Source organism: Saccopteryx bilineata, chromosome X (assembly GCF_036850765.1).
Source record: "Saccopteryx bilineata isolate mSacBil1 chromosome X, mSacBil1_pri_phased_curated, whole genome shotgun sequence".
Lineage (NCBI taxonomy): Eukaryota > Metazoa > Chordata > Mammalia > Chiroptera > Emballonuridae > Saccopteryx > Saccopteryx bilineata.
Window position 1 is genome coordinate 43,268,489 of NC_089502.1, and position 22,664 is coordinate 43,291,152.

Consider the following 22,664-nt stretch of genomic DNA (forward strand, 5'->3'; position numbering starts at 1 on the left):
CCCAGAAGGTGTTTCTTTCTCCCTCTCTCTCTCTCTTCAATTCATTATTTTAGGGGTTGGGAATCAGCAGAGAGAAATTTTTTCTAGTTGGCATAAAGGCACCTCAAAGGCTAGTTAAGACTTGTGATTACCAGAAGGAAATAAAAGAACAGAGAAACAAAATCTTTTCTCGCCATTAGGTAACTCTCTCTCTCTCTCTCATTTATTTATTTTTTTTTTAGAGAGAGAAAGAGAAGAAGGGAGAGGAATAAGAAACATCAACTTGTTGCAGTTCTTTAGTTGTTCATTGATTGTTTCTCATATGTGTCTGGACTGCGGGAGGAGGTGGCTCAAGCCAAGCCAGTGACCCCTTGTTTAAGCCAGTGACCTTGGGCTCAAGCCAGTGACCTTAGGCTTCAAGCCAATGACCTTTGGGCTCAAGCCAGCCATGATAGGATCATGTCGATGATTCCATGCTTAAGTTAGTGAGTGACCCTGTCTTCAAGCCAGTGACCTCGAGGTTTTGAACTATCTACTGCACTGCCACCGGTCAAGCTAGGTAACTGTAAAAAGCCAGAGAGTCAGCTTTGCTTAGGGTCTTGTTGTTTCTATCTTATCATCTCCCACTTAAAAAACTGCCAGTGGCCCTCACAAGGGATTTGTTAGCCTAAACTACCTGGCAGTTGGGCTACACTATGAGGTGACAGGGCACCCTTCAAAGGGAGAGATCCCATTTCTCTATTTTAACCTGAGATTGGCTCAAAATCTTGTCTTCTGACTCCCGGGGCATCTAGTGAAGTACACACAGAGCACACTGTGTTTCTGCCCTCATCCCACTGCACCCCTTCCAACTTTGAGGTCACAGCCATGGTGCCCATGTGAGTTAAATATTGTCTACTCCTTTTTTTGGCCCCCGGTGACCCAGGGGCAAGAGAAAGAAGTAGACAATATCCAACTCCTATGACCAATAGGAGGCTTCTAAGAGAAGCAGAGAGAGGTGGAAAGAGCAGGATTTTCAGCTGTGATCACTCAGAGGGCCCCAGGTAGATGGGAGGAAAGGCATAGGGAGAGCACTCAGAAGGCCACCACCAACCAAAAATTCCAGGATACAAGAACACCCACAAAGAGGCACCACCAAGGCTTATTGGGATAGTAAGATGAATAGTTTTAATCATTCTTGTTTGAAAAACAAGACATAAATTAGTATATATATAATTTATATTTTATGTAGTATATATACTATATACAGACATTAGAAAATGTATCCTCTCCATGAGGCTGAGGGAGAGGTGAAGGATGGCAGTGGAATGACACAGGTGGGTCCTGAGTGGCGAAGGTGCAGGATCAAGAAATTGGGAGGAGAGGAAGACCACATTTGCACTCACACTTGCAGTGGTGAAGGGGGAAAAGGTTCCTCACTGGCTGCATTTGTGGCCCATTTAACAACTTGGTCCTGTGGGAGGAGGGGCAAGGAAGGAGGAGGGGCTGGCTTCTGCAGAGGGAGCTCTGCTAATCCTTGCTGGGAAAAATGACCACTCAGGAGGGCTTTACTAGGGGATATCAGGGATGGGCGGGGGTTAAGCACAGTGTACATCTTTATAAAACTCACGTCGTAAGAATGGGAGATTTCATATGGACCTCTTATATAATGATGACAAGAGGCATGAGCATGTGGGAAGTGGGAAGGTATGGAGAGGTGGACGAGAAGCAAACTATATAGAAGAAACATTGGCTTTCTTTGTTCCCTACAATGGGACTAGTAGGGACTCCGTGTCTTCACTCCCAGGAAGGTTGTAGGGGGGCGGTGACGGCAGCAGATGTGTGTCAAGGAGGATGCTAAACAGTATGAATTCCCTTCCAGATGACTCCGGAGAGAGAGAGAGAGAGAGGTGCAGGACTGCACTTGGTAAGGCGCTCAGCTTCTTTTCTTAGAGAGACAAATCCACAGGGTCAATACACAGCCAAAAGCATATACTCAGGATTAACATATCACGCTAGCTTCCAGAAGTTTAAGATATAGTCAACAACACCCTCCCACCCCTTACCCCCTCCCCCCTCCCCCCCACCCCCCAACCCCAATCTGTAGCTAAGTCAAACTCTTAAGGACAGTCTGTCTGGTAGAGATGTTGAGAGAGGAGCCGCATGACTGCAGCCACAGCCCCTGCGCTATGCTGGGCCAGGTGGGCTCCGAAGCCTGCGCTGGGTCTCCCCAAGGCAGACATTTTCACCAGGTACTTTAACCAGAACGAGTAGGGTGATCGCAGATGCTTGCTCCCTAGAGGACTAAGCTGCCCCGTCCATCACTGAGGAACAGGGCACTTTGGGGATGGCTGGTGTGGAGCTACTAGGCCTGGGGGGCGAGGGCTCCTGAGGCTGCCAGCCTTTTGGGCTGGCTGCAAACAGCCCAGTATGTGTTTTCCACAGGACTATCACCAGGGCACGTGGCTTCTGCCAAGTGACTGTGAGCCCAGGGTGGTTGGGCATATCTGGACAGAAGACACTTTCCCCTCCACTTGGCACTATGGCCTGCTACTACCATTGTTCCCTGGAGGGGAGCAGAGCCAGAACAAACTCAAGGCCATCTGGCCTGCCTGCTACAGGCCTTGGCTTCCCTGTGCTAAAAGAGATGGAGCAGGAAGTGAGCCTGATGTCACCTCTCAGCCTTAGAGAAGAGATAAAATACAACTCTGTGGCGTGCTTAGTGAAGAGGGACCTTGGCCCTCACAGTGACGCCTAGAGGCCAGGAAAGGGCTGAGCATTCCCCAGGCAGCAGCAGCCTGGAGACCTCAGGGATAGCCTCAATACAGGGAGTTTTTGATCCCTGGAGACTGAAGGCTTTCAGACCCTGACTGGTCCAAATAGACACATACACTCACCACAGAATGCAAGGACCACAAAACTCAAACTTAGGGCTGAGGTTGGGGAAGGGGGAGGCCTGGGCAGATGGCCTACTTAATAAGGGGTTTTAAGGAGTGGGTGAATGTGCTCATAACAGTTGCAGAAGTTGGGGATCCAGGTGGATGCCCCGGGGCCACCCCTACAGCTGCTGCTGCCTGCTGCTGCTGCTGCTGCTGCTGCTGCTGTTGCTGCTGCTGCTGCTGGTTAAGATTCCGGGCGGTGGACTCTTCAGCAGCACGCAGCAGAAAGGTGTAGTTCCTTACCACCTCTTCTACCTTGGCCAGCAGCTCTTGGCGCTGCGCCTCGGAGCGCACAATGAACACCAGCTTCACGAAGGTCTCAATGAGACTGCTCAGCACCTGGAAGCTGCCCGTGATGGCTGCCAGCATGTGAGTAGGGCTCTTGTCCACGTTGGCCACGCGGCGGCAGGAAGCCCGGAGCTCTTTGAACTTGAGAGACAGCTCGACCTTGTACTCAGAGATCTGGGAGACATAGGGTTTGGGGGCACGGGCCTCGGGGCTGGCCACACACTGCCGCAGGACTGTCAGCAGCTCATTGGTATCCATCCGGGCAGCCAGGAAGCCGTCTGGCAGGCCATAGGCATGGGACCGCAGGGCATTGATCTTGGCTAGGCTCCCCTCAAAGGTGGACATGCGCAGGTCAATCTCCTGCGTGTGGGAGGCCTCAGGGCTGCTGCTGCAAGTGGCAGCATCCAGCACCTGCAGGGTCCTGCTCACTACGGGCACCACCTTCTCATCCAGCTTCATGCCGGGCAGGATCTTCATGGGGATTGAGTAGGAGAGCTCGTCCTTGCCATCACTGGCATCGTCTGCCATATCACACTTGCGGTAGTAGAAACAGTAGCGGATGGAGCAGCACTTGCTGCTTTCACTGTCCTCGTCTAACTCGGCAGGCTTCCGGTATACCTCTTCTGGCAGTGAGAACATGGCCATCTGCCTGGGGCCTTTGGTCTCGGGGGTGATTTGGACATAGGAGGGGTCTCCCAGGGTTGGTGACTCCAGAGGCTTGCTTTTGGGACCCAAGCCTAGGGGGAGGCCTGCCTCTACCTCCTTGGCCTCCCTGGGAAGCATGCCCAGGGGTGGGTGTGGATAGACATCTGAGGTCAGTGAGGCCCTGTCCCCCTGGTCCAGCTCACTGATGCTGTAGCGGCGCATCAGCTTCCTATAGTTGGGAGCTCCCAGACACTCGCCCCCCGAGGCACACGTGGACAGGCATGAAACACCGCTCTCAGGGTCTGAGCGGCACTCTCGGGACTCCAGGCTGGTGGAGCGGATGCGCTGGACATTTGTGGGACTGCTGTTCAAGTCTGGGCCAGCCTCTGGCTGCCTCTGGGTAGGCGGGACCTTGTCCATATCCCTCCCTCGGATGCCAGGCACCGGTGTGTGGGGCGCCTGTGGCCGAGCCCCCCGGCAGATGCGCTTGCAATCACAGCTGCGTCTCTGTTCACGGGACATGCCAGGCCCCTGCTGCACGGGACTGCTGCGTAGCTGGCAGCTGCAGCGGCCTGGTGCAGGGGGTTGCAGGTACTCAGTGCCCGGCAGCTCCCCCTGGCTTGGCGGCTTTAGAAGTTCCTCAAGGAACTCCAGCTCGTACTGTTTCACCTTCTGCAGTTGGGCCTGCCGCTCATCAGTCTCCTTCTTCTGGCGGGTAGGGAAGGTAGCAGAGAATAAATTACGCAGCCGGAATGGACCTCGAGATGATTTGGGCTTTGTAGAGCCATCAGAGGTGGCTTGCGCTCCATCCAGGGTCATTTCAAGCTTCCTAGAGGGCATGGTGCTCACCTGACGGCTAGCAGCCTGGGGCCTCACTGGGCTGTGGCCTCGTGGCTGGAAGCTGGGGCTGTGGCCTCGTGGCTGGAAGCTGGGGCTGTGGCCTCGTGGCTGGAAGCTTGGGCTGTGGCCTCGTGGCTGAAAGCTTGGGCTCTGGCCTCGTGGCTGAAAGCTTGGGCTATGGCCTCGTGGCTGAAAGCTTGGGCTGTGGCCCCGTGGCTGGAAGCTGGGGCTGTGACCTCGTGGCTGGAAGCTGGGGCTGTGGCCTCGTGGCTGAAAGCTTGGACTGTGGCCTCGTGGCTGGAAGCTGGGGCTGTGGCCTCGTGGTTGGAAGCTGGGGCTGTGGCCTCGTGGTTGGAAGCTGGGGCTGTGGCCTCGGGGCTGGAAGCTGGGGCTGTGGCCTCGGGGCTGGAAGCTGGGACTCTGCAGAGCCATGGGATAGCCAGCTCGGGGAACCAGACTGGTCTCCTCAAGCTTGCTGCTCTGAGGTGTGCTCTCCAGCTGCCCCTTCTCCCCTTGGATGAAGACAGTGCCCTGCTTGTGCAAGGAAGGTTTAGAAACCTCTGGCCCACCCTTGCCTGCCACTTCCCCTGTAGGTTGCTTGCCTACTGACTCTCGGCTTGCTTTCAAAAGATAGCTTTTGGGAGGGAAACTTTGAACAGGCAACCTGTCCTCTTGTGGAGAGAGGTGCAAGCTGTCAGCCCGGCTGCCTGCCGGTGCTCTAGAGCTGGAAGAGACTTCTAGGCTCAGCTGCTGCTGGGAATTCCATGAGGTCTCAGGAGCACTGGGACTCATTTTGAACTTCAGATTCTTATTGGTACTGCTGCTCATAATGCTGACTTCTGGCCTTCCCATGCTGACCTCTGGCCTACCCATGCTGGACTCCAGCCTTCTTTCTCCACTGCTGGAGGGGTTCCCCAAGGTCCCGCCAGGGGTAGGTAGACTCTTGGTTTGAACCACCTGCTGTAGGGCAGCTGAGATAATAGCTGGGGTCACACTGCCCTTTGGGTCCAGGATGAACTTGGGGCTCAACCTGACCTCCTTTGGCAGATTTTCTTTAAGCTCAGGGTCCTGTTCTTCACTGAGGGATGGTGTAGCCGCTCTCATTGACATCTCTAGGCCTGCCCTAGTGTGGCCAGGCCCTTTGTCCTCAGGAACTGGGGAAAGGAGGGTCAGATTCTTCTGCTCACTAAGCTGTGGGGACAGAGCTGGGTGCACTGCCAGAGCGTATGTTCGCTCTCGCTGTGACTGGGCCTCTGACTGGGGCAGCTTCCTCCGAGCGCCAGGAGGGCCAGGACTCTGGCCCACAACAGCCGGCTGCAGGGATGCATTGGGATCCGGGCGCCCAAGAGAGTAAGGGGCTGTGAGAACAGCCTGGGCTGCACAGCTCTGGATCCGGAAAGGCAAATCCTTGCGGGCCAAGAGACTGTCCTTGTTCAGGTGCTGGGCCAGGAAGTAGGTGGTGTTCTGGTGCTGCTTCATAGCAGACATCATCTCCGACATGTCTGTGAGCTCTGAAGAGTTGGTTTCATGGCCCGAGTCCAGCGATGATTCAGGGGTGATTGTGGCCAGCACAATCAGACCTGGAGGAACAGGGACAGGGCTTGCTGCACTTAACTCAGATCAAGTCCTTTCTCAATCATATGTAGATAGTTTATGGGGGCCAACGCTAGCCAACAGTACTGCAAGCTGGGGAAAGCCAGTCAGGCCTGGGGGGACTGCAGGGCTGCGGGGGGAGGGGTGGAGGGAAAGGTATAACGAGAAGCAAGCTGGGGAGGAGTTATGAGGAGTTGGAATCCGGAAAAGAACAAAAGCACAGAGATCTGGGCAGTTTTATGGCAAATTAACATGCAAACCACATGCAAAACAACATGCTGATCATCACTATTTTTTGATTCCACAACTAAGAAATTTTTAATTGTCCTGAAGAGGGCTGGCAAACAGAGGTCCCTCTCTATCTGGACAAGCCTGCCTACAGTCCTTGCAGCTGAGGCCATTTAGCTGAGCTTGTCCTCCCTCTGACTACCACATGGACCCCTACCTTGGGAGCAGCTAGTGTTTAGAGCTCCAGACTCTAAGTAAAGAGAAATGCCAGATGCGGGGGCCAAACACATGGGGGCTGCCTGACACCAAGGATGCCTTCAAATACAGAAAACGCAGGGGTTAGTACTTTCTCTGCTCAAGCAGGCTCTTTCTGACCCCAACTTCTTCACCCTCTCTGTCAACACTTTCTCCCACCTCATATGCTTTCTTATATACCTTACTCTTCCTTATTCCTTTTTTTGTTACTGAACCATGACCACTTCTTTGTAAGGTGTATGTTTATAGAAGTATGTATGTGTGACTATGGGTACATGTCTGATACATGTGTTTGTCTACAAGATGGACATATGTGTGTATAGAACAGAGACTAGTATGCATGTTGTATGGTTTTCTCACCAAATAATAATTAATAATAATAGCTACCATTTACTGAGTCCTTATGTGATAGGCAGTGTTTAAGTGCTTTGCATGAATGATCTCATTTAAACCTCAAAACCTTATGTGATATGACTATTGTTATCAAACTCATTTAAAATGACAAAAGTAAAGCTCAGAGAGGGTAAGTGTCTTGCCAAGGTCACACTGAAAGTGAGTGAAGAAACCAGGACTTGGGTACATCTGATTGAAAGATCATGCTTCACTGCCTTGAGCAGTGAAGACTCCTAGCTCCCCTGATCCCAGGTCACTAGGCAGTTACTAAGTTGTTTTGTTTTTCTTCCAGTCATTTGCATGCTGGATGTTCTTTGTCTGTCTTCTATATCTCTCACAATTTTGCTTTGATCCTCCATCTGGCCTGGTTCCGTAGCTGTCACAGCCCCAATCCCTGAGGTCCATCTGCAAGACATTTCCAGAGATAGAATGGCGAGAGCCAAAGCTCTATCTGGAGCTGAGAAGTAGACCCCTGCCATAGTGTCATTGCTCCCCAACACTATCTCAACCACCTCTGGCCCATCCGCTGCCCTGATACACCATAGTGACTTTGATCTCTGCTTGGGAAGAAGCAATGTCACCTGCTGGCCTGCCTGGAAAGGGAGGCAAGAGGGTGGAAGAATGGGCTGTTACCTGCAGTCTGTGGGGGTTGGGGGTGTGGTCCATCCTCTGAGGCTGCCAGGGCTTCCAGAGCCTGCAGAGTGGACACCAGAGCATCGTCTAGCTCCTGGGCGTGATCTCGGACGGTCCGGGTCTGTACGCTGTCAATCAGTGTCACTGGAATCTCATCATATAGGAGCCCACGCAGGTGGCGTCCTTGTTCCTGGCTCTGGACAGCCCGGCGCTTGGGGTCATCCTCATCAGAACTGTTGTCTCGGAAACCAGGAGGTGGGGCAGCAATGGCAGGCAACAGTGAAGTGCTTTCATCTTCTTCCTCTTCTTCCTCCTCACTCCCAGGGGGTGGAAGGGACATCAAGTCTACTATATTGTCACGAGAAGAACCGGGCCTCCCACCCTTGCGAGGAACCAGCTGCTCCTGGAGTTTGGCTTTGCAAGAGTCACAGTAGAAATTCAGGGCTTCAGCCCCAAGGGAATTGTCCAAGGTGTAAGACCGGGCCCTGCTGGCACAAGGCTCGTGGTCTAGACTGGCTGCATCAAAGTCATCGGGGACCACATTGTAACCTTGGCCAGAGCTTTTGGACGTAGGGTCAGATTTGGTCCGGGGCCTAGTCTCCTCGAAGAAGATTAAATTTTCATTAACATCTGTCCGGCTTTCCTTTTCCTTCCTTTGCTCCCGCATGTGGAGGTAACAAAAGCTGACAAGCTCAGAGTCGGCAGTCGGAGGCGTGCAGTGGCTCGACTTCCTGGGGCTGGTGCCCATGCCGCCCACATAACTACTCTCCTTTTTCCCCAGGTGGCCCCCAGTGACAGGGCGGTGGGCGCTGTGCATGTAATCTAAACCCAGAAAGAGAATCAACAAATGAGCCCTGGTGCTGACTGTGGCCAAGCTCTCTTTATGTCTCTGGCCTGGGTCTCTGGTTCATAGTTGACAAGTACTGGGAGAGAGCCTTACCTGGCTGCTAGGGATTAAAGGAAGGGGTATCAATAGTCCATGTTCCTGTTGACCCTGAAAGTAGTGTTAGTATAATAGAATGGCTTGAGCTGCTAATAGTCCCATCACCTCTGAAATGAGAAAAGGCATGGGGTGTGGTGGGGTAGAGGTAAACACCTTGGTATCTAGGCATAGCTAGACACTTACATGGATAGGTCTGGTTGAGAGTCAGCTGTCAGCATAGTTTAAGAAGTGATATTTGTTTTATGTCATCCTTGGAACTGACCCCACCTTTTTCAGAGCCTTTCTAATAATTCCCAGTGCTCTGTCACTCTTGTGTTAAGTTGGATGTCTTCTAGCAGAATGAAATAAATCTGACAAGTTACTACTGCTTTAGTGGGAAAGCGTAAAACAGACTATGTATAATGCCTGAAAGTTTACCCTTCAAAGAAGACTGTCAGTGGAGAGACCTTAAAGAATAGAGCTCTACTAGTAGAATTCTGGGCATCTGAATGTGTAAAGTCTTTAAGAGTTATGTTGGGATGTGCATATATGTTGAGAAAGGTGAGAGAACATTGTTACAATTCCTAAAATCACATTATTGTTCTGTATTCACGTAGGCCCAACCTATCCATTACACATACATGTAGTAAAATGTGCTAGTCAACAGCTTTTAATCATGGTAGGTCTGTGCCTCTGAGGATTATCTATATCAAATGCTTCATATTTGAATGGTGTATTTCTCTTGCTCTGTTTTGAGGGCCTTTCCTCAAGTTATCTGTGAAAATATACTCAGACAATGCCAAATCACTTTGCTATGATACAGGTGACAAGCACTAATCTAGGCTCAGTCATCAGACATAATCTCATTTAATCCTCACAATAACACAGTCTAGTAAGGTGCTGCCATTATGCCCATTTTACAGAAGAAAATGATCCAGTTAGTTATGTGATTTACCCAAGGTCACATAAATCATAAATGACAGTCTAGATTTGAGCCCAGGTCTGAGGGATCACAAAACCCATGTATTTAACTACTACTTTGTAGTTCATTTGGTGGTCAAGATGTTGGAAAACAAAACTTCAAAATGCCTTTCAAATTCTAATTTGACAGGGTCAAGGAGTCAGTGTTGCTTTTACTAGAGCCTACAGCCACCACAAAAGCATAGTGCTGGCACTTAACAGCAGTGTCCCAAAACACACAAAGCAAAAGATGATTAAATTGAAAAGAGAAACACACAATCCAACAGCAATAGTTGCAGACCTCAATGCTTCACTTTCAATAATAGATAGAACAAGTGGGCAGAAGATCAACAAAGAAGTAGAGAACATGAACAACACTATATATGAATCTATAGAACATGCACCTAACAGCTGTAGAATATATATTTTTCTCAAGTGCACCTGGAATCTTCTCCACTATAGACAACATATATCTGGTCATAAAATAAGCCTCAATAAAGCTAAAAGGAATGAAGTTATACTAAGTATGTTTCTTGAGCACAACAGAATTAAATTAAAAATCAATAACAGAAAGAAATTTGGGCCTAACCAGGCAGTGGCACAGTGGATAGAGCTTTGTACTGTGATGTGGAGGACCCAAGTTCAAAACCTTGAGGTTGCCAGCTAGAGCAGGGGTCCCCAAACTTTTTACACAGCAGACCAGTTCACTGTCTCTCAGACCGTTGGAGGGCTGGACTATAAAAAAAAAACTATGAACAAATCCCTATGCACACTGCACATATCTTATTTTAAAGTAAAAAACAAAAAAACAAAATGGGAACAAATACAATATTGAAAACAAAGAATAAGTAAATTTAAATCAACAAACTGACCAGTATTTCAATGGGAACTATGCTCCTCTCACTGACCACCAATGAAAGAGGTGCCTCTTCTGGAAGTGCGGCGGGGGCCAGATAAATGGCCTCAGGGGGCCACATGCGGCCCGCGGGCCGTAGTTTGGGGACCCCTGAGCTAGAGCATGCGCTCATCTGGCTTGAGCAGGGGCTCACCAGTTTGGGTGCAGGGTCATTGGCTTGAGCATGGGATCATAGACATGACCCCATGGTATCTGGCTTGAGCCCAAGGTCACTGGCTTGAAGCCCAAGGTCTCTGGTTTGAGTCCAAGGTTGCTGGCTTGAACAAGGGGTCACTCGCTCTGTTGTAGCCCCCAGTCAAGGCACATATTAGAAAGCAATCAATGAACAACTAAAGAGACTAAGGAATTGCAACGAAGAATTGATGCTTCTCATCTCTCACCCTTCCTACCTATGTGTCCCTATCTGTCTCTGTCACAAAAACAAAAACAAACAAACAAACAAAATAAAGAAATAAAATAAATAAATTTGGTATATTTACATTTATGTGGAAATTAAACATTGCTAAATAACCAATGGTTCAAGGAAGGAATTGCAAGGGAAGTTGGAAAATATTTTGAGATAAAGGAAAATGAAGATACAGCATACCAAAACTTATGAGACTTTACTAAATTAGTGTTTAGAATCAAATTAATAGCTGTAAATGCCTACATTAAAAAAATAAGAAAAAATTTACATCAATAACCTAAACTTTCATCTTAAGAAACTTGAAAAAAGAGAGCAAACTGAACCCAAAGCAAGCAGAAGGAAAGAGTAATGTAGAGAGTATAAAAAATGTTAAAAAATCAATAAAACTAAAAGTTGGTTCTTTGAAAAGATCAATGAAATAGATACACATTTAGCTGTATAGCGTAGCAAGAGAGAGAGAGAGAGAGAGAGAGAGAGAGAGAGAAAATTCAAGTTAGTAAAATCAAGAGTGAAAAAAAGGCCATTACTACTGACTCTACAGATACAGAATTGATTATAAGGAGAAATCATGAATAAGTTTATGCCAAAAATTAAATAATCTAGATGAAATGAAGAAATTCCTAGACATGCACAAACTCTCAAAAGTGACTCAATGACCTGTGGTGGTGCAGTGGATCAAGCATCGACCTGGAACTCTGAGGTCGCCTGTTCAAAACCCTGGACTTGCCTGGTCAAGGTACATATGGGAGTTGATGCTTCCTGCTCCTCCCCCCTTCTCTCTCTCTCTCTGTCTCTCTTTCTCTCTGTCTCTCTTCTCTAAAATGAATAAATAAATAAAAGAATTAAAAAATGACTCAAGAAGATAGAAATTCAAATAGGCAAATAATAGAAAAATAAGTTAGTAATTAAAAATTCCTCACTTCCTCCAAAAAGTAAAGGTCAAGCTCCCAGATGGCTTTACTGTGAATTTTTCCAAATGCTCAAAGAAGCATTTATACTAAACCCTTCCAAAAAAAAAATAGAAGAGGAGGGAACACTTCTCAACTCATTCCATGAGGCCAATATTACCTAGATACCAAAACCAGACAAAAACATTACAAGAAAATGATAGAGCAATCAATATTTATCATGAATATAGATGCAAAAGTCCTCAACAAAATACTAGTCATCTGAATTCAACAACATATAAAAAGAATTATGCACCATACAGAACCAGATGGGATTTACTGCAAGTGTGCAAAGTTGGTTTAACAACCAAAATTCAATTAATTTAATACAACATGTTAATAGACTAGAGAACAAAACTGTATAATCATTTCAATGGACACAGAAAAATCATTTGACAAAACTCTCCACCCTCCCATGATAAAACTCAACAAGCTATAAATAAAATGGAACTTCCTCAACATGATAAAGACTATCTAAAGAAAAACTCATAGCTAACATCACAGTTGATAGTGGAAGACTAAAAGCTTTCCCCGTGAGATCAGGAAAAAGTCCAGAATTTCTATTTTCACCACTTCTATTCAACATTGTAATGAAAGATCCAGCCAGGACTTTTTGACAGTAAAATGAAATATAAGGTATCCAGATTTGAAAGATAAATGGAAAAGTATCTCTATTTACAGATGGCATGATCTTGTACATAAAAAAAGAAAACCTCAAGAAATTCACTAATAAACTATTAGAAATAAACAAGCTCAGCAATGCCTGACCAGGCAGTGGCGCAGTGGATAGAGCGTTGGACTGGGATGCTGAGGACCCAGGTTCGAAACCCCAAGGTTGCCAGCTTGAGCGCAGGCTCATCTGGTTTGCGCAAGGCTCACCAGCTTGAGCCCAAGGTTGCTGGTTTGAGCAAGGGGTCACTCAGTCTGCTGTAGCCCCGGTGAAGGCACATATGAAAAATCAATCAATGAACAACTAAGGAGCCGCAATGAAGAATTGATGTTTCTCATATCTCTTCCTTTCTGTCTGTCTGTCCCTATCTGTCCCGCTCTCTGACTCTCTCTGTCTCTGCCACAAAAAAAAAAACAAAACAAAAATCAATTGTATTTTTATATTCTATCAATGACCAATCTGATAATAAAATTAGAAAACAGTTCTATTTATAATAGCATCAGAAAAAGTAAAATATGCACTTAGGCATATATTTAACAAAAGAGCACAAGACTTGTACACTGGAAACTAGAAAAAATTTGTAAAAGAAATTAAATAAGATTTAAATAAATAAAAAGACATTATATGTTCATGAGTTGGGAAACAATGATGTTAAGATAGTAATACTTCCCTAATTGATCTACAGATTCAACATAGTCCCTATCAGAATCCCAGCTGACTGTAGAAATTGACAAGATAATTCAAAGAATCATATGGAATCACAAGGGACCCAGAATAACCAAAACAAACTTAAAAAAGAACAAAGTAGGAGGATTTCCACATACATATTTCAAAGCTTACTAGAAAGCAATAGTAATCAAGACTGTGTGGTACTGGCATAAGGCTAGACATATAAATCAGTGGAATAAAATTGAGAGTTCATAAAGAAATCCTTATGTTGTGTTTGAATAGCCCAATTTAAAAATTGGCAAAGGATTAGAATAGACATATTTCCAAAGAAGATATACAAATGGCCAACAAGCACATGAAAAGATGCTCAACATCATCAGCCATGATGCCAATAAAAACTACAACAAGATATACTTCACACGCACTACAATGAAGGTAATGAAAAAGATAGACAAAAACAATGGTTGGCGAGGATATAATGAAATTGTACCCTCCAATATTACTGATGGGAATGTAAAATGGTGCAGTCATTTTGGAAAACAGTTTGGTCGTTTTTTGTTTTTGAAGTTAAACATAGAGTTACAATCTAAGCAGCAAGACCAATCTACTCTTAGGTATATACCAAGGAGAACTGGAAACATATGTCCCTATATAAACATGTAGATAAATGTTTATTATGTTATTATTCAGAGTAGACAAAGGGTATAAACAACCTAGATGTCCATCAACTGATGAATGGATAACAAATGTGGTATATCCACACAACGGAATATTATTTGTCTATAAAAAGAAATGAAGGACTGATATATGCTACAACATTTATGACCCTTGAAAACATACACTTAAGTGAACAAAGGAAGCCACAAAAAGACCATATATTGTATGATTCGATTCCATTTATCAGAAATGTCCAGAAAAGGCAAAGCTATACAGACAGAAAGTTCATTAGTGGTTGTTTAGGGGTGGGATATGATTAGGAGGGGAATAGAGAATGAGGTTTTTTTTCCAGGGGGGTGAATATTAATAAGTACAGAGCTTGTTTTAGGAGGGGCAAAATATTCTAAAATTAAATTGTGGCAATGATTGTACAACCCTGTGAATATATTAAATATATTTAAAAACACTGAGTTGTGAACTTTAAATGAGTGAATTTTATGGCTTGGAAATTATTTCTAAATAAAGCTGTTTGTTAAAAAGAAGTACAGTGCTGGACACATTATTAAAAAGAGGAAAAATGTGTTCTGCACTTGAAAGCACTTTATTCTACATGATCCTGACAGTCCCTCATAAGGTAGATTTTTTAAATTTTATCCTTAGAATACAGATGAGGAAACTGAGATCGTTTATGGAACTTGCTTGTGATCACACAGCTAAAATACAGCAGAGCAAGACTAGAATCCAAGGCTCCCTGACTTTGGATCACAAGTCCTTGCTGTTTTCAATAGAACATGTTGCCCCTCTAAATATAGTCAATGTAACTACATTGACTGGGTTCACTTTAGGCCTCAGTAGCTGTATCTGGGGAACTCTGGATCAGCTGGGAAAATAGTATGCAATGACCCTCTGAGACTTAGAGAAGAATTGCTCTAGGGAAGTACTGAGCCAGGAGATCAAACTATCAGTTCAAGAGATCTCTACCCCCAGGCATTGTCCACAGGTCCTGGCATTGCAGCAGGTGTTAATCACCTATGAGACAGCTGAACAATCTCAATTGGCTGCTATCAGAGGTGGCATGTCAAATGAGGAAGTGCCAACTCCTCTCAGACAACGGCTGAAAGTCTAAGAATGGCTTCCCTCTTTGCAAAATGGAAGTATCTCTCAACACCAAGCTGTCAAGGCCAGGTGATGCACAGTCCACCACTTGGTACTGTGATTTCCAGATCCAGGGAATAGCATGAGACAGTGCAGAGGAGAAAATGTCCCTGGAGAAGCTTACATCTCCCCAAACAGAAGAATAGAATGCCAGTACAGCCAGGAGCTGTTAGCTGATGTCTAGGACAGCCTGCCTCCCAGATTGAAATTTGCTATAAATTGCTTATCAGCTTTCTCAAGGGGATGCCCTAGTCTATCCCTCTGTATTCACCCACTAATTCAGAAGACTGACTTAATTTTTTTTTTGCAAAGAACAGGATGGTAATCCAAATGGAGCTGTATTAAAAAATAAACAAAAGCAACTATACTATATACACACACAACATTGATACAACTGACTTCTTTTAAATTTTATTTTTTTGAGGGAGGGGAGATAGAGAGAAAATGAGGTGGGGGAAGCGGGAAGCATTAACTTGTAGCAAGTGCTTCCCATATGTGCCTTGACCAGGCAAGCCCAGGGTTTCAATCCAGCGACCTCAACATTCCAGGTCAACGCTTCATCCACCACAGGTCAGGCACAACTGACTTCCTATTGCTTGGTCTTGCTGTATTCTACAGTCCGATAATCATTATTGGTCACAAAGACAAATGACCAAGAGGCCTTGCAAGAACCCCATTGTCCTTTCTAAATCATCATAAAAAAAGTCTGTTACAGTCACTCTAGCTTTAGTACTCTGTGCATGTTGCCGAGTTTTAACTATATGAAAATCAGTAAGCCATGAGTGGTATACATATTAACCACTAACCAAAATGTTTGATTCACCATTTTGAACTGTTTTCTAATCATGGGAGAAAATGTAGAGTGAAATCCTCCTCTACCTGTGCCCCAATTAGATCCCCCAAAGCCTTATTTTCCTGGATTCCCCCAGGATACATGAGCTCACAGCAGAAGAGATGGCAGATGCCTCTAGGTCCCAGTATAAGTGGAAGGTTGGCATTTCTTTGAGATTTTCTCTAAGTTGTGTCCCCACAACCAGGTGCTATTCTGTTGTACCAGTTGAATTTCCTCTATATAAATGCAAAGGCACTTACTGTATGGGCATTATCCCTTTATCTGTCTGTATTCTTCCACTTGACTGTAAGCTCTGTCAGGGCAAGGACCATGTCTATTATTCACAGCTCTATCTGCAGTGCCTGACACATAATGAATACTTAAGAAACAGTTGTTGAGTGATTAAGTGAAATACCTAATTTGGGAAAATTACTGATAAAACCTAACAGGTAATCTCTTCCCTTCCATATTCCCATTTTCCTTTTTTTCTGTGTCTCAGGGAGAAGGTGATGCTCTTTTTCAGTTGGTGGTTTAATAGCATCCAAGAAGCCCAGTTGGCTGAGCATTGAGTTGGGTTAGCTGGCAGCCAGAAGCTGCTATGAGATAAGAATATTGACCTGGCTAGAGAGACCAGGCTCTGAGTGGGCTGGAGCTCTATTCTCTGAGGGAAAAACGCAGATGACTCTTCTCTTTGCTAAACCATAGTTGACACTAAGGCTTCTGTTTTGGGATGAAAGTGGGGGCTGGTGGAGGAAGCCAATCTCAACTTTGTACCAGGAACTGATGGCCCCTCACTGTAACTTGGGAGGTCTCCTCAGTGGTGCTGCTTGCTGTTGCCCTTGGGGAGTGGTGGAATTCAGCTGGTTCGCACCGGTTTGGCAGAACCAATACCTCATTTTTCACTGAGTTTGGCAAACTGGTTGTTAAAATAGCACCTGTAATCAGGTTTCTCTCTAAGGTGGGTGCTTGGGCAGCCACCCAATGTGGAAATCACAAATTGACATTCCTTACTCTTTTTGAACGTTCATCTGTGTAACAGTGTATTCTAAGCATCTGTAGTAATGTTCATTCTGTCCATAGGTGAAAAAAATTACAAGTGAGAACGCCAACCAAGAAGCAATATGGAAATATCTAAAGTAATAGTTTTATTGTTTTTTGTCAGGTGTTATTCAATATTTTTTCATTAATATTTTAAAACTCTTTTTTATAACATAATCTAGTTTTGCGTACCACTTTAATTGTTCTTATTTAAGTATTAAATGCATGAAATAATAAACTACCTTCCGGTATATATATATTTTAATATACTTAAAACGGTCATTAGGGCAGAAAACTGGTTCTTAAATTATTTGAATCTCATTACTGCCCTTTGGTCATGGGATAAGATATGTACACCACCCCTGACAGGGAGAGCCATGAGACTCACCTTGCCACATGTACCTAGAACACTGGGTGGCTGCCGTCAACCCAGCAGCTAATAGCCCCAAAGGCCAAGTAGTAGGCCGCAGCATTTGCCCAAGCTCCTGGGGAGGTCAAGCAGAGGAAGATTTAATGGTGGGTGTACTGGGCCCTGACTTCTGAAGGGTCTTGCAAAACCCCAACTTTATACTCTTTTTTTCTAATGACAAGGGGTCCAATATTTTCTTCTGTGCCTGGGGCCTCAATCGACCTTAATCCACCTCTGAGGTCATGCACTACAAACAGTGGGGACACCACAGTGGTCTATCCAGCTCTTGCATGAACAGAGAGGTCCTGTGCTGGAGGCATCCTGAGCCCCTATCATTCTGCAGGCTCAAGGAGAGGGGTTCTCATGAATCAGGGAGGGGCTCTTAAGCCATGTCTAGCATTTATAGAAGTTTCCTTTCTAAACCACAAGAGAACCCAATGAAATTGATTTGCATTTGGAAAAGCAACATGAAGAAAGATGGAATGCATTCTGTGAGACTGAAGGGACACAGGAAGCCCGTGTTCCTCATGTAGTGCCACTATTTCCATAGCAAGGGGACTACTTAATGAAACCACTGGTTAGGGTGTTGATGGGATATCCGACTGAAACCCTTTGGAAGGTGGGGTGAGACTACAGAACCACCCCAGGGGCCTTCTTAAAATGGACCCCCAAACAACCCTCACTTCTACAGCCGGTCCTCAGCTGAGCTCCAGGCTCTTCTTCAGCCTTCCTGTTTCCATTTCTCCCTCAATATCCTGCTCAGTAAGAGGTATAATTTACTTAAGAATGATGACTGAGAGGAAGACCACAGGTGACACTAACAATGCTAATGCTGGCTTTGCCATCATTTGGCCATCATAGATTTGATAGCACATATGACCACCCACTTTGGAGCAATTCACATGGAGACATGTGACAACTTAAACCCCTGGGTTCTTTCTAGTTATTATTATTATTATTATTATTAATAATTTTAGAGAGAGAGGAAGGGAAGAAGGGAGAGAGACAGACAGACAGAGAGGGAGATAGAGATAGAGAGATTGATTTGTTGTTCTACTTATTTATGCATTCATTGGTCGATTCTTACATGTGCCCTGACTGAGGATTCAACCTGCAACTTTGGCCTATCAGGATGATGTTCTAATCAACTAAGTTACCTGGCCAGGGCCCTGGGTTCTTTCTATTCCCAGTCAGTTCTCTTGCTTCTCTATGTGGCTTTCTTCATATGCCTTGGGGCCACCTATCCTTTCCTAAATCTATTTTTGGTGGATTGCCTTCTAATTACTGCAGACAATGCTGAGCTGTAAACATGGCCTTTTGTGATGTTCATGAAGAAAATTAGGTGAAAGGGTATGGGATCAAAGCCCACTGAGTGCTGGATCATCAATCAGGTGTGTGCTTCTATTCTCAAATTACTCCATATAGATCAGATATGACCAAGCTGCAAGGCAAGACATACTTGAAGAGAAAAGAAATAGTTAAGCAGTAAGGCAAGTGTAAGAAGAGTCTTTAGCATGTGAGGAAGGAAACTACTGGGTGGTAAGTCTTAACTTCCACTTGTGATGTTTGGGTGCTGGGGTAAGGGGAACACTCATTGCAACTACACGAGCTTTAAGTCTAATATGTGGAGTACCTTTTATTTGGGTCTCTCCCTTCTCTTCTCATTTTTGTTTGGGGAAGCATTATCTGGACTGAACTGATTTTCCCAAAGTCCCTGATTGTGTCATCGTCAGGACAGTTCTGGGGAATGGCTTCACTGAGCTGTTTGGGGGCTGCATTTCACTTTGTGCTTAGCGGTCATCTCCTCATCTCTAAACCTCCTGCTGGATTATATTCTGGGCCTGCACAATCTTTCCTGCAGTCTCTTACTTTAGGCAGCTGTCAACCCCCTTATGATGAACAAAAGAACGCTTTTTATCTTCATTTTCAGCTTCCACTTCAACAAAGTTGGAACACTCATGTGTCTCTCCTAGATCAGTGTACCTCTAAAGCTTTGCCTTAGATTCAGTGAGATTCCTTAATTGGTTCTATTTATCACTTGTTTGCTATTTTTATTTTACAATTGTTCACTGACTCAATCACAATGTGTTGTCACAGGCATCCTTTGTGGGGCAAGCCTATCTGAAAGCCAGCTGTCTTTCCCACTGGTTTGTGCCAAGTGGGATGAAGTGGTACAGCATCAGTTCCTGGTAAATAAGGCACTGGCAGAATGGGGTGAGCACTAAGGCAGTTGAGCTCCTCCCTCCATATCTCCAGGACCGGAAGGGCCTCTGCCACACCAAAAAATGAGGCTCAGCCCTACCTGCCTTGATCATTGGAGGTGGAGGAGGCTGGCTGGAAGGCCTGGAGAAGACCATCTTTCTGGAATCCATCAGGAGGCGGCAATACCCCGCAATCAGGCAGGCAAAGTTGGTGGCTTCGGGCCACTCCATCAACAGCACCAGAGGCTGGGGAAGAGACAGGAAGAAAAATGAGGACAGGAGAAAGAGAAAGGCAGGTTCAATTTCTGGAGAATGATAGTAAAGAAAATTTGCATAGTTATGGGAACCATAGTTTCTGAACCAAAAATTGAGACACATGGCCTGACAAATGATTTTTTTCTGATTTGAGATTTATAGTAAATTCTTACCCAGGTACCAAAATTAATCTACCTTAATTACACATTTAATGAACCACATTTACTGAAAATGACTAAATTTATAAGACATCATGTGACTGTCATGGGACTTCTATTGGGTTGTTAGGGTTGGTAGATGTGCAAGCCAACTGGGAAAGCTGGGGTGAACCTAGGAGTCGAGACTAGACTGGGGAACATCCTTGATAGGAAGTTCCTTGAGTGCACAAGCTATCTCTAGCTCATCTCTATAACTACCTATGATACCCAGAACAGCTTTTGGACATGGACACTCTATGCAATCAAGTCCTCACTGTGCCTTCCAGGACAAAGTCTTTCTGGTCTGCAGCCCTGCTCAGACTTTTAAGTCTTTATTTATTTATTTATTTTTTACAGAGACAGGGAGTGAGTCAGAGAGAGGGATAGACAGGGACAGACAGACAGGAACGGAGAGAGATGAGAAGCATCAATCATTAGTTTTTCATTGCACGTTGCAACACCTTTGTTCATTGATTGCTTTCTCATATGTGCCTTGACCGTGGGCCTTCAGCAGACCGAGTAACCCCTTGTTGGACCCAGCGACCTTGGGTTCAAGCTGGTAGGCTTTTTTGCTCAAACCAGATGAGCCCACGCTCAAGTTGGCGACCTCGGGGTCTCGAACCTGGGTCCTCTGCATCCCAGTCCAACACTCTATCCACTGCGCCACCGCCTGGTCAGGCTGCTCAGACTTTTAAATGCTCCCCTTTTCCCTCTGTTTCCCATACTGTTCTTGAGATGTTAATTGATTATCTTTAAAAGAGTTCCTTGGTCAAATACATGTGTGAAACACTGGGTTAAACAAAGCTATACGGATAATTGTACTTATGGGAATTCTTAGATCCTTTAATATATTAATGTATACCGCCGAACTTCAAGAGGGGGGTTTCAGTATTCCAACTTTTTAAATTATTTGATCAAAAAAAATCTGTTTTCATAGAACGTCTCATGGAGTTCTCAGGGTTTTTTGTTTTGTTTTGTTTGTTTGTTTGTTTTTCTGTTTTGTTTTTAACCCACTTTGGGAAATACTAGCATACTCTGTTGACTTCTGTTCTGACCTTAAATCTATCAAATTAAGCCTGGGATTAGCTAGTTGACTGTGTCAGAGAGCTGGCAATGATTTATCAACACTATCTCTACTACTACTACTACTAGCACTACTACTACTACTACTACTACTACTACTAGAATGAAAAAATGAGCACCATTTTAATAAACCTTCCCAATATCTGTACTGTAATTTTAAAAGGGTGGCTTCAAAATAAGTTTAGGTCAGTTTGATGTCAGCCATGAGAGCATTGTACCTAGGGTAGGGCAGTGGCCTCCAGATTAAGACCACTGAAAACTGGACAAGCTGAAGAAGGACCTTTGAGTTGTTGGTTCTCAGACCAGGCTTACAAGCTAAAATAATTAAGAGGAGACAATGAATTCCTTCTTTGACTAGTGAGAAAGCTACTGTACCAGTCCAGGCAAGAGGTGATTAAGGCCTCTACTAGGACAGTGGCAGTAAAAAGGGACATCATGAAGACCTGATGAAACTTGGTTACCAGCTAGACTACTAACCTTCTTTGCTGGATCATCACCTTGGGAATCATTCTGACTCCGCATCAGCTCAGCTTTTAGTTAAAAAGTTGTACCAAAAGTTGTACCAGTTTTCTTTGCTGTCTGCCAGAATCTCAAGATATAGCTTGAGTTGAATATTTTGTAGTTCATATAGCCCAGGGGTTGACAACTATTTCTTATAAAGGGCTAGATAGTAAGCATTTTAGGCCTTGTGAGCCATAAAGGTTCTGTTGCAACAACTCTGCCACTGCAGTGTGAGAATGGCCATAGATAATCCATAAGCTAAACAAATGGATATGATGGTATTCTAAGAAATTTTTATTTACAGATATAGGTGGTGGGTCACATTTGGTTCATGGGCCATAGTTTTCTACATCATTTATGACTGAAGCTTCATTCCAGCTGAATACCATAGTTTGTATTCATTTTTACACCTCTTTGTTTGTTTTATTTGCCAGTAGTAATCACCTTCTCCGTTGGAAATTCTCCTGGATTCTGTTTCTGTGAGGTGATACTATGTTCTAGTTGTGTAATCTCTGACCATTTCCATCTCTCTCTCTGGCCAACTCTTCTTGAACAACCTCCCCATTTAATCAATGCCTCAGGCTCAGTCCTCAACCCTTCGCTCTTCATCACCAGGTCATCAACTTTTATTTCTGTGCCAGGGATTTCAAAATCATCATCTCTGGTCTTTTTTTCTCTTGAGCTCTTTTCTATCTCAGAACTCGTACAGTGCTGTCTATACCACGCAATCTTGTGCTCGATTGGATCCTATCTTGAATTGTTTAATAGTTATTGTATATTCAGTTACACTATAAGCCACAGTAAGGTATATGGATTCTTCCCCTTAGGCAATGAGTTAGTGCTACTCTTACAAAGCTTGCACAATACCATCAGCAAAGAAAAGGAATGGTTTTTGTCAAAGGAGCAATGGTTCCTTTCTATAGGGAGGAAAGGACCAGGATGAGATGTTACGTTTGGGTCATTATTAGGAAGGGGCAAAGGAGATGTTTGTACCTCCAGTTAATGGATGTACATCAGTCACAACAGAATGGTAAACTATGTGTACAACAAAGTATAGACAAAGGGGAATAAAAT

At 44.9% G+C, this 22,664-nt stretch overlaps 1 protein-coding gene across 1 annotated transcript in view; it reads right to left on the reverse strand.

Moving 5' to 3' along the window:
• Nucleotides 1-2,081: 2,081 nt before the first annotated feature.
• The window catches only part of FRMPD3 (FERM and PDZ domain containing 3), a 142,657-nt gene continuing 122,074 nt past the window's right edge, over nucleotides 2,082-22,664 (reverse strand). Inside the window, exons 14-16 of the mRNA XM_066249647.1 lie at nucleotides 19,656-19,800; nucleotides 7,773-8,594; nucleotides 2,082-6,250 (exon numbers count right to left, since the gene is read on the reverse strand). Of these exons, the coding sequence (XP_066105744.1) occupies nucleotides 2,928-6,250; nucleotides 7,773-8,594; nucleotides 19,656-19,800 (4,290 nt within the window). The 3' untranslated portion in view covers nucleotides 2,082-2,927. The remainder of the gene's footprint in view (nucleotides 6,251-7,772; nucleotides 8,595-19,655; nucleotides 19,801-22,664) is intronic.